The sequence below is a fragment of the Mixophyes fleayi genome, chromosome 6 (genome assembly GCF_038048845.1).
Source record: "Mixophyes fleayi isolate aMixFle1 chromosome 6, aMixFle1.hap1, whole genome shotgun sequence".
Taxonomy (NCBI): Eukaryota; Metazoa; Chordata; class Amphibia; order Anura; family Limnodynastidae; genus Mixophyes; species Mixophyes fleayi.
Genome location: NC_134407.1, coordinates 179,018,800 through 179,031,872, shown reverse-complemented (window position 1 = coordinate 179,031,872; position 13,073 = coordinate 179,018,800). Strand labels below are relative to the sequence as shown.

The 13,073-nt window shown below is 39.7% G+C and overlaps 2 protein-coding genes across 3 annotated transcripts in view; one reads left to right on the top strand and one right to left on the bottom strand.

Annotated features, from left to right (window-relative positions):
* Positions 1-13,073, top strand: part of IFI35 (interferon induced protein 35) — a 721,240-nt gene that overhangs the window by 554,469 nt on the left and 153,698 nt on the right. The gene's annotated exons all lie outside the window — the stretch shown is intronic.
* Positions 1-13,073, bottom strand: part of LOC142094855 (alanyl-tRNA editing protein Aarsd1-B-like) — a 51,456-nt gene that overhangs the window by 8,935 nt on the left and 29,448 nt on the right. For both annotated transcript variants that reach the window (XM_075177425.1, XM_075177423.1), the window contains 2 exons: positions 10,912-11,003; positions 7,914-7,968 (listed from right to left, as the gene is read on the bottom strand). In XM_075177425.1, the coding sequence (XP_075033526.1) occupies positions 7,914-7,968; positions 10,912-11,003 (147 nt within the window). The remainder of the gene's footprint in view (positions 1-7,913; positions 7,969-10,911; positions 11,004-13,073) is intronic.

Below are 13,073 nucleotides of genomic sequence, written 5' to 3'. Positions count from 1 at the left end.
AACTAGTAATATATAGATACAAAGTGTATTATGCACACCTGGAGATTTATATCTAAAGCTAGATGCACACCTATGTAATCTTACTTCAGATGCGATTTCTGTAACGATTGCACCTATGACTGAAAGTCCCGATGAGCGTGCCGATTCATGGGTACACACCTACACAATTTACCTTCAGATCTGTGATCTTCTCATAACGTCTGCTGAAAAGATCATTGCTCTGTTCACTCTACAGAAATCTGCCTACGCTGCTGGCCGTGAGTGCGTACAAATTTCCACATTTGCCCGACATTGTTCCATCATTGAATGTGATTTTTAGTGAGTTTAGAAAACCAAATCAAATGATGCAACGTGTTTGGTACGATAAAACATGATCGTGGGAGCGTACACACTCCACCGCAATATCTGACCAAATGGTTGCGAGTCGTGTGATCTACACAATAATTACATAGATGTGTCCTAATTAACAATAATTCACAGCTTGAGCATCGTGTACATAAAATTGGAAAAGAAATGAAGTCATAGTGCTCACTTTGCTTTTCTTTCGAAATAAAAACACTGAATACACTCACTATATTAATGGGAATCTATTTAATTTAAAACCGTATAAAGCCAATAAAAATCTTTCCTTAAAAAACAGTCTTTATTCTGAAACAAATCAAATCTAAAATGGTGAAGTACTTTAAAAAAAAAAAAACAATAAAGTTAAAATAATTCTAGACTATTCATAACATATAACCGAGCTCTGGTCAATGTCATTCGTTATCTTACACAGTTTGCTGATGAAGAGTGTTAGGTGACACACGAAATGCACAAGAGTGGCTAAAGAAGATTCCTGCTCTGTTATTAATCTCTGGAATTGTGGGTGTAATTGTTATTATTTAACTTTATTGTTTTCAAAGTAACACAACATTTATAGGATATGGTTTGTTTCAGAATAAACCAAAAGGTGAGAAGAGATTTCTAATGGTTGAATAACAGATTGAATAAACTCACCTAATTAAAAGGGATTCTATGTCTGCACTCAATTTTTATCCACAAAGAAAAACACAGCGATCACTATGATTTTATCGCTATGATGAAGTTGTGAAATATTCTTTGATGTAAAAAGAATTATTTTTTTTCCTGCTATGATTTTTATTGGGATTTTTAATGGCATGTAATGGGGTAGAGAAAGCAAAAGGGGAGATAAATAAGGAATACACGGGAAATCCCCACATATGGAAGGGGGAGGGTTAGTTATTCACAGAAAACAACACAATTAATCTGAGGAGATAAACATTCACTATAGCACAACAATGTTGACAAGCACATTAGGAGAATATAGTCTGCATAACAATGGAAAATCTAGTATGTAGCGCGTCAGTCAGGAAAAAAAATATTCTTTGAAGTGTCTGTTTATGAATAAGCTCTAGGGGAGCGTAATGCACCCTGGGGCTGATAGGATGACCGCAAGATGGGAGTAACCGATTCTTAAAAACCGGAGCGGGTCTCGATTTGTGCCCGCCTCTGCATAAGCAGCATACGCGCCTGGTTTATAATAAGTCTACAGCAGCAAGTATTTGTACCCGCCATACAGATGGTGCACAAGACATGCCTCCCAACAGAGGTATATGTATGCTTCAGCAGGTCTGAATAAGTCACATTTCTTTCCCAGTCCTGCCTCACCAGGCAGGCGCAAGTGACAACATCGCACAATTCTGTATCGGCACATCTGCCAGTGTCCACTTTCTGGACATGTGCACAGTGATGTCACTGCATCAGCCCCTTTATATATGTCTAGTGTTTTCACAATGGTACGCACTGTTTTGCTTTTTGTTGTCTATCCCCTATTGTATGAGAGACTTACATAGGAGAAGATTCATCAAGGAGAAATTGATCACGCTACAACTTTATTGATGAAAAGTGAAAGTCATTCGTCTATGAGCCAACAGTCATTTTAATTTAATCAATGATTAAACGGAATCATACAGAAGCCGTCTTTGCTCAGGTTGTTAGTGACCGCAGATGATTTGCTCTAACCTCAAATAGTGAACTATGGATATAAATCGGCAATATATACCTCTATTGTCTACTATTGTAACTGGGGTTACCTATAAGTTATCCCTGTGCTGCTACTGATTGAATTGTAGTAGTGTTGCACTAATATAACAGTGCAGGGGGTTGCAGTGCTCATTGCAAGTGATTATCAAACATCTATTCATTGGATTCAAAAATAGTACTTTGCGGTCAAGGTTGTCGAGGTTCTGACGCTCCCATTGTACTGCTGCCGTCTTTGTAAATATAGTGCTGAAAATGGTTAATGAGCACTTGTCATTGTAAGGCCACTAAATCCTCACAGTCAGAGCCGCATACTATAATTACACTATCTGGTTCCTAAAATAGAGTTCTATGAAAAAGCTGCCTTACTTTTAGTTAAGAGGGAACATGACTTTTGATTACATGAGGATGACAGCTTCTAAAAAGGCAAGTTTATGAGGTGGAGGGGGTAAAATGATGAGGTGGAGGCAGCACGGTGGCCTAGTGGTTAGCACTTCTGCCTCACAGCACTGGGGTCATGAGTTCGATTCCCGACCATGGCCTTATCTGTGTGGAGTTTGTATGTACTCCCTGTGTTTGCGTGGGTTTCCTCCAGGTGCTCTGGTTTCCTCCCACACTCCAAAAACAAACTGGTAGGTTAATTGACTGCTATTAAAATTGACCCTAGTCTCTCTGTGTGTGTGTGTGTCTATATTAGGGAATTTAGACTGTAAGCTCCAATGGGGCAGGGACTGATGTGAATGAGTTCTCTGTACAGCGCTGCGGAATTAGTGGCGCTATATAAATAAATGATGATGATGATGATGATGAGGACAATGCAGAGTCAAGGAGACAGAGTGAAGACCTTGTCCTCTATAATGGAGAAGGTGAATGGAGAATAAATTGGGCTGGACGGATAGATCTAGCGAACTGAGAATGCTTTAATTTTGCCTTTAAAGAAGGTGGCTAAGATGTGAGCAGTGAAAGAAGGAGGGGAGGGGGCAGAGAAACAAGTTGAAGGCGGGAGAGAGGTTATGGGGGTTGTCGGCTGGATGGGTACTAGGGACTTAATGTAGGTTTGATCCGCGAGAGGGAGCTCAGTACAGTAAGACAACAGGATAGGGTTGTAGGGGACTATAGCTGCATGCAAGGGATAATACAGGTGTACTGAGGTTTGGGCTTGGATTGCTGGAGATGATGTGTTGGCTGGGCCTGCAGTGAGTGTAATGTTATAGAAAGATACGGTCACATCAGAGAAGGACATGGTAGACATAGGAGAGAGGAGTGAGGCTGAAGAGAGGATCTGGTCAAGGACGTTTAGGTGTCACTGTGTGACCACAGATTTGGCTGCAGATGCCTACAATTATTTTCAGCCACCCTTTTAACTAGTTTAAGTCACCACTAATGAAACATCTGCATTCCTCAAAGAACCTCTGTTCTCCTATTCCCAGGTTGCAAGCAGTCTCTTATTCTATTATTTTCCCAGTGTTGAAGAGTCTGATTTGAACGATCCTATCTTCTCCATCAAATGAAGGTAATAACTTCTGAGAAGGACACCAAGGACAATACCTGCCTAAGTTCATGTCCTTAGAGACACAAATCTCTCTGCACTGTTCCAACGTCACAGGTATATTACTCACAAGTACCAACATGTACAACATTATCCACCTTTAGACCTTAACTATCCGATTTAACCAACTGTGCAACGAGCCTCCTATTTATCAGAGCAGTGGCTTCTGGAGCTTACCTTCTCTATTTCCTTCATGACCAACTACCACATGGATGCCTCTTACCAGAAGTTCCTGTATGATAAGCTTCCTACACTCCCGCCTACACTCAATGGACTCTTCTTTGGAAAATCACTATTTCAAGACCTATCAAGTTTCCCGTACAGCCTGCCTCCTCCGCTGTAACCACAACTTCAATATCACTTCTATACTCTGCCAGAACAGATAAGGATTTGTTCATGCTGAGACATATCTGAGACAGAGAGAATTTTACCATATGTATCTATCACCTAATACTCTCACTGTGCATACAGCTGTATACAGATGGGACACTCATCATTTCTCCAGAATGATGAAAGCTATACCAATGCCAAGTGGCTATTGCATTATAATTCAGACGAACAGTTATTCCCACACTCTGGAAGTGTTTAAAACTACTCACTTATCTTCTCATTGCACTTCAATTTTAGTTGCTTTACGTGATACTTCTGTGCTCATCTTAAGAGCAGTCACTTAACGTTTAATGTTTCTTATATTTATTTATTCAGGTGACAAAAAGCCATGTTTAACAGAATTAGTACATGGATAGGATAAGATAAACAGTTGTTGTACTTTACAATATTTGAAGAGTTCTATAAGCTCAACTTAAGCAATACACAATACAAATCAGTAGGAATCATAAATAAATGTATGTGGTTTAGACATTTAGATGAGTGTCTGTAGGGAGTTTGGGACTGATATTTGCATTTTTAACTGGCTCTGTTTTTGTCATATGATTTTATTCGTTTTAAAAAATGACATTCTATGTCAAACATAAGAGGGATTTATCCATCATGACAATGTGGTATTGCCCATACATGAAATGTTCCTTCTATTATTTAAATCACTGCATGCATAGATATACTGTAGGTCATTGGTAACACTGGGATTAATATGTTCATTTTAGAACACATAAAATGTTTTTATTTCTGGTCCACTAGAATTTACAAAAACAGTATCTACTGAAAATTAAATTAGCTGTTGACTGACAGCCCTGCTACATTCAATGTGCCACTTCACTCCTGCCCTTTGGCTGGACACATGAGCGATCTGCCCTCTGTTTAGGCTTCATTGTGTTAATGAAGTTAAACATATACTAAAAATGAAATTGAAGGTGGCTGAAGTTCAGAGATCTCTACTGAAAATGGTTCATCTGTGCAGTTATTTATTTCTTTTAAATCAATGTACAATGGACCTTTGATGCAAAACATAAAAAAAAAAAATTGTCTGACACTACAGTCATAGCCAAAAGTTTTGAGAATGACACAAGTGTTGGTTTTCACAAAGTTTGCTGCTTCAGTGTTTGACTTTTTTGTCAGATGTTCCTATGATATACTGAGGTAGAATTACAAGGATTTCATAAGTGTCAAAGGCTTTTATTGACAAGTACATTACGTTTATGCAAAGAGTCATTATTTGCAGTGTTGACCCTTCTTTTTGAAGACCTCTGCAATTCACCATGGGATGCTGTCAATCAACTTCTGGGCCACATACTGACTTGTCTAATCAATGCTTGGAGTTTGAGAGAAGGGAGGACAAACAAAAACCCACAAATTCTGACAACCATCCAAGAACAGTTCGATGACAAACAATGCCTTTTTCAACATGATGGAGCACCTTGCCATAAGGCAGAAGTGATAACTAAGTGGCTCGGGGATCAAAACATCAAAAATTTTGGGTCCATGGCCAGGAAACTCCCCAGACCTTAATCCCATTGAGAACTTGTGGTCAATCCTCAAGAGACGGGTAGACAAACAAAAAACACAAATTCCTACAAACTCCAAGCATTGATTAGGCAAGAATGGACGGCTATCAGTCAGTATGTGGCCCAGAAGTTGATTGACAGCATGCCAGGGCGAATTGCAGAGGTCTTCAAAAAGAAGGGTCAACACTGCAAATATTGACTCTTTGCATGAACTTGTAATTGTCAATAAAAGTCTTTGACACTTATGAAATGCTTGTAATTTTACTTCAGTATACCATAGCAACATCTGACAAGAAGGTCTAAAAACACTGAAGCAGCAAACTTTGTGAAAACCAATATTTGTGTTATTTTCAAAACTTTTGGCCATGACTGTATTGTCCACTGATGGGCAAGAGGCAAGCCTGAGGCCACAGTCATCCCTCCGAGCCTTCACCTGCGGCCCCCAGCACCTTCCTGCTTTATTGATTTGTTTGTTATAGCTTGTAACACTTGATTATAATACCAGCTGGCATGCTATTACAGATACTGTCATTTTCTTTGATTAAATGTATTGTTTTAACCTATTACCGAGAATAAGGGTAAAATGCGGCTCCTTTAAAGACTATCAGGTTGCCTATAACTAGTCCATGCTATGCTTGTTAAAAAATGAATGCGTTGTTTTCATTATGGGCAGATGATCCCTTAGTCAATTCTCACTCAAGCAGCGGTAACTGTACACTCATCTGAATTAAAGCAAATGTTTTGTTAAGTCACTACATAGTATATATTATAGTGTCTGTGCAGTGCTCAGAGCTGTACCATATTTATACCCAGTTACGTTCCTTAGAATGGCTTATCTTTTAATCAGTTTGAGGAAGAATGAGGCATCTGGTATTAATGAAAATGATATACTCTAAACTAGTTCAGCTTATGATGAGTGATGGCAGTGCTATGCATTTTTTTTTCCTTGGAATGCAGATGTCTGTATTGCATGTTGCAATAAGACACTCACTTTCTCTCTCGGGTATTTATTTTATGAATCCACTTTATAAAATGTGCAGAGAAACAGCCAGCGACTTTCAATTGGCCTCTAAACTACTGCTGGAAGCAAGCGATTCAATTCAATTTATGCCGTCTAGCACTAAAAGACTAAATGGAGATAATTTAAAAAGCACAAAATAGCTGAGGTTTAGTGCAAAAAGCTTTGGTCCCGCAGTGCACGTCACTTTACACAAGTGTGCCTAGAGTTCTGCCAAAGAGCAAGATAGCAACATTTGCACAGGCAGAGGCGAGTAGTTAGGCAGAGCAAGAGTGTTCCTCGCAGTGTATGGAGTAGACGCACCACAGGTTCAAGGCTCTGCGGTGCAGTGCAAAGCTGGAGCAAAATTGTTAAAAAAAAAATAATTATTGAATTTTGCACCAGTTCAGAGCTGGGGACTTTCTGAGCCTCATCATCTATTTTTAATGGGACTCATTTTGCACCTTGATGTTGCACTTCAGTGAAGAAGCACACACTCAAACCAATGCAATAAAAAAGCCTTGCACACAAGAGGCAACAAATGTAATAAAGACAGCCATGATGTCATTAGTAAACCAGGCAGTATTTCAGGCAATAAATGGGAAGGTGTTATTTAACAACAAAGGGTGCTTCTAAAGTGATAGGAGGAGGTTAGACCTTGGCATGTTGTTTACACTCTTGCACGCGGGTGCCTTTTCAGATTTGTAAACACACCTAGATGCACTTATAGTTTGCGGAGGCTTCTCCCAAGAGCGGAGACCACATAAGTGCAATTGCTGAAATTCTGATGAAACTGTACGTAAAGCATTACTGTGCCAAAATGTTTACATATTATTTGCCATTATATAATATTTATGTATATATCTCCCTCTAGTGGTCAAATGGGATAATAGCAGGTATTGTTGTTTGCTCTGTGACCTACTCCGAATTTTATATAGGTAACTGGATTAAAAGTCTATAAAAAAAAAATAAAAAAAAAATGCAGAGAGATGAAACTAAAATAGTAGTATCATACATAGACAATAAAAACACATGCATTCTAAATGTTGTGCGTGTAGCTGTCACTGTACAACTGCAAGGTTCCCGCAGAGTAGCCTTGCTGCACCATGGTCTTGTCCCATCCACCACCCCAGGGCCAGATATCGGAAGGGGTAGGAAATGCACACTATCAATCTTGCAAGTCCACACATGCACAGCTGTACAGCCACAGATGGAGACAGTCTTTATGTGGGTAACTTATATCCCAGCAAAAACCCTCCACAGACAGAAGAGAAGGGGGTCAGGAAAAGTTTCTTAACAAAGAGTGTGGTTGGTAGTTAAACATAACATTAAAGAATAAAATATTTGCATAATTTAAGACATAAGAGTACATAAAAAAAAAATCTTGATTCCTCACCTGGTACCTACAGAAAAACTATGAACTCACCTCTGTGTCAATCTCATTGGCAATAATATTCATAAATTCGTTATCCCCTTCTTTCCTGTTCAGGAGGTGAAATAATAGTTATTACAGTAAGTCAGTGAAGAATTATACAAACATATTCTGCCTCTCCCATCTCACGTGCTATATTTGTACCAAAAGTGAAAAAGGAAACAAGAAAACCAAGTATACAACATTAAAATCACCTGCCTAATATTGTGTAGGACCCCTTGTGCTGCCAATAGAGCGCTGAGCCATCGAAGCATGGACTCTACAAGAACTCTGAAGGTGCCCTGTAGTACCCGGCACCAAGACATTAGCTGCAGATCCTTTAACTCCTATAAGTGACGAGATGGGGCCTCCATGGCTCTGACTTATATTTCCAGCACATCCCACAATCGGATTGTGATCTGGGAAATTTGGAGACCAAAATCAACACCTTGAACTCTGTCACATTCCTCAAACCATTGCTGAACAATTTTTGCAGTGTGGCAGGGCGCATTATTCTGCTGAAAGAGGCCACTGCAATCAGAGTATACGGTTGCCATGAAGGGGTGTACTTGGTCTGCAACAATGTTTAGGTAGGTGGTACATGTCAAAGTAACATCCACATGAATGTCAGGACACAAGGTTTCCCAGCAGAACATTGCCCAGAGCATCACACTGCCTTCACCGGCTTGTCTTCTTCCTATAGTGCATCCTGGTGCCATTTCTTCCCCAGGTAAACAATGAACATTCACCCGGCCATCCACATGATGTAAAAGAAAACACGATTCATTAGACTAGGCCACCTTCTTCCATTACTCCATGGTCCAGTTCTGGCACTCACGTGCCCATTGAAGGGCGCTTTCTGCATAGGACAAGGATCATCATGCGCACTCTGACCGGACTGCGGCCATACACCCCAGCACTGGGTGTTCAGAGACCTTTCTATCATACAATACAGAGAGGAAAGTTGCTCAATCAGTTTATAGGATAACAGCAGGTGCTTGAAAGGGTGGAGTTATCCTGAAAGGAGCAAATAGAGAAAAATTCCCCAGCACACCGCTGTTAAACAGTTAAAGAGCTGCTCTTTCTACTTGTACATAAAAATGCAGAAATCTCAGTTACACACAATTGCAAGTGCAAGACAAGCCACCCGCCACATCACGGCGCTTCTGCTAATAGGATGGTCTTAACTCTAAACAATGAGTGTCTCTATTGTTGGGTCATACACTTATATGTTACATTGGCAAATGTGTAACTGGAAATTCTGTATTTTTATGTACAATTAGAAATAGCAGCTTTTTTAATGGTTAACAGCAGCGCGCTAGCGGATTTTCTCTGGATTTTTACCTTTCTATCATAGCTAGCATTAAATTTTTCAGCAAGTTGTGCTACAGTAGCTCTTCTGTGGGTTTGGACCAGATGGGCTGGCCTTCGCTCCCCTTGCGCATCAACGAGCCTTGGGCGACCAGAACCCTATTGCCGTTTCACAGGTTGTCCTTCTTTGGACCACCTTTGGTAGGTACTAACCACGGCATATCAGGGACACCACACAACACCTGCCGTTTTGGAGATGCTCTGACCCAGTCGTCTAGCCATCACAATTTGGCCTTTGTGAAATCGCTCAGATCCTTACGTTTGCTCATTTTATCTGCTTCCAACACATTAACTTCAAGAACTGACGGTTCACTTGCTGCCTAATATGTCCCACCCCTTGACAGGCGCCATTGTAACGAGAATCAAGATTATTCACTTTCCGTGTCAGTGGATTTAATGTTGCTGCTGATTGGTCTATATAGAGATATGTATGGCAGCTTTACATATCCTATGGTCAGTATAGCACTGTTACGAAATGGCTAAACTCCTCAAATAATGTACATTTGTTTTGAGATATATAACCATCTATTAGATTCTTTGTCTCTTTATACTACTGTTCACTATAATTATTGCTTGATGTATTATTGTGTCATTTTCCTTCACGTTGGATTTTCAGACCTAAGGGCTTCTTCAGAAGGATGTCCTTTAATCCGCCTCTCATCTGCTCTGCTTTGTTGACAGGCGAATGGAGAGGCAGATGCTCATTTAAGAGAGCAATAGTATGTATGAGAGACGCAGGTTGAGTGCGTACAAGCCATTTACCACAGTTTATGATCATGCAGAGACAAGGAAGAGTAGGACATCACTATCCTCTCTTGCCCTGTTCTATCATGTGCATTCACTGTCTTGGCAATCTCTTCACACAGATCAATCACTCTACACAAGCATCCATCTGTACTCTGTTCACACCTCAATTTTTTTTAAAAAAAAAGACGGCTTTATGGACACATTTATTGTTTTGATGCAATATCTATTTTTTAATAGGAAAAATAATCAGGCAATTTATTTTTTTATTTATTTTGATTCTAAGATTGTACCTATTGCGAGAGTGTAGACTTATATCCATAATGTCTCTAGTTCTTAATGTACAGCATGAATATTGTTTCAGCAAACAATACAACTGCCTCTACTGTGTGTAGGTGACATGTGCATTCACAGGGTCCCACATAACAATATAAACAATATATAATATAGATTAATAGTACTAATAACACTGTATTAATATTGTGCAAATACCTGTGCAACATCTTATAAATACCAATTACATATTTGCTTTTGATGGTCTCAATTGTATAAACTTAGATAAACTGAAAGTTAATGGTAGTGGTGATTTATACCCGATTCCTGCTATTTGAACGTATTAGCTTTCCTCCATAATGTCCTCTACAAAACATCCTTATGTAGGTGCCTCTACAAAGAATGTCAATTCAAGTGCTGTTTGCTGAAGGTAATGTTGCCTAATCAGGAAGCCATGCTGATTACCCTTCACCACCACCACTACATCCATTACACCAGAGTCTGTGCAGGGTGAAACAGTGAACAGAACACATCAGCCAGTACTGTGCTGCATTAAATCGGATTATGCCTTTTAGTAGCCCTAACAATACAGGTCACATGAATGTAAGTATTACAGCAATCTCACCTGTGTAATGAGAATACTTTGCCCCTGGCTGAGCTGTTTTTGAAAGTCTGGGCTGTAAGGACAGCAAGATCTCGCAATAAAGTCAAATTATTCTGAAATACAAATAACACTAAATTGTCATGTGATTACACAGCCATCCCTAGCTTTTACAGCATCATTTCTAATATGTAAATATGATAACAAGGTAGTTCACAATAGTTTGCATAAATCTCACCTGGGTGTCCCTTTTATTTTATTAGCTTGGATTATGGATTATTATTATGTCAATAATAACTGCTCATCTAACTGTGCCAAATCTGAATAAAGTTTATGATAATGAAGCCATGCATTGTGGGACAGATGTGTGACGGAGCACATGGAAGGCCAGAGGGCACAGATCTGGTTATCCAGGGATCGGGAACACAGCCTGATGGTCCCCTGGATTCCACATACACATACGTACCAATGCAGTAATCTGCTAACCAGGTTTTTGGATTTCCATGATCAAATCAAACCACGATTTCTGATCATTTTTGGCCTGCAAACAATGTAATAGCAGATGGACTTAAAACTAAGGGCTAGGTTTACTAAGCTGCGAGTTTGAAAAAGTGGGGATGTTGCCTATAGCAACCAATCAGATTGTAGCTGTCATTTATTTAGCACCTTCTACAAAATGACAGCTAGAATCTGATTGGTTGCTATGGGCAACATCCCCACTTTTTCAAACCCGCAGCTTAGTAAATCTAGCCCTAAGTCTGAAACTACAAAACTATGTTTCCACATGTGAATGGGAGAAAGGAGGACATGATCTGCTGACTACCGCACTATTTTTCACACATCATTTTAACACCCTGGGCCTGATTCATGTATCTTGGCTAAATAGCACTGCACATGCTCCAAAACGGACCGTACACCAATGAACGAAATTGCATGCAATCCATGTCTGATCTCAAGTAACACAACTGCCTCCGACTGGAGAGGAGAGGAGAGACGGAGCGCACTAACATAGAATGACATGTAAAAACAGATGCGAATGATTAAAAGTCCCAGTTTTCAGCTGTACCACTTGCACCAGCTAAGGTACAAGTGCCGACTGACACGGCATAGTCTTTCTATTAAAAACTACACTTATGTGTGCTACTAGCTAGCACAGAACAGAACATGTGTATGAACGGAAGGGAGACGCTAAACAACGCATTGTATGTGCAGTATGTATTAAAAGCATATTGATTTATATACTTAATGTAAAAATAAATATACAGACGATTGTACATATCCTGCAGTCTGTGCTGTATATCTACATACTGCAAGTAATGTTTAGGCAGAGCGTACGTACACCCAGATTCAAACAGAAATTTTGAAACTTGCACTTGTTTTAAAACGCAACTTGCATGCAAGTTGTATCCAAAGATGAATCAGGCCCCCTGTGTGCATATTTACTGCTTTTCTCCATCAATGATCTCATATTATGTTTTTCAGAGCTCAGAAAATGGTAACACGTGAGATGGAAACCAGAAATGTCTATAAACCTTTATAACAAAAAGTTAATTTACTACAGTCATAGCCATAAGTTTTGAGAATGACACAAGTATTGGTTTTAACAAAGTTTGCTGCTTCAGTGTTTTTAGACCTTGTTGTTAGATGTTCTATGTTATACTGAAGTAAAATTACAAGCATTTCATACGTGTCAAAGGCTTTTATTGACAATTACATTAAGTTTATGTAAAGAGTCAATATTTGCAGTGTTGACCCTTCTTTTTTGAAGACCTCTACAATTCGCCCTGTCATGCTGTTACTCAACTTCTGGGGCACATACTGACTGATGGCCTCTCCCATTCTTGTCTAATCAATGCTTGGAGTTTGTGGGTTTTTGTTTGTCCACCTGCCTCTTGAGGACAGATCACAAGTTCACAATGGGATTAAGGTCTGGGGAGTCTCCTGGCCAAGGACCCAAAATTTCGATGTTTTGATCCCCGAGCCACTTAGTTATCACTATTGCCTTATGGCAAGGTGCTCCATCATGCTGGAAAAGGCATTGTTCGTCTTAAAACAGTTCTTGGATGGTTGGGAAAAGTTGCTCTGGAGGATGTTTTGGAACCATTCTTTATTCATGGCTGAGTTCTTAGGCAAAATTGTAAGCGAGTCCACTCCCTTGGCTGAGAAGCAGCCCCACACATGAATGG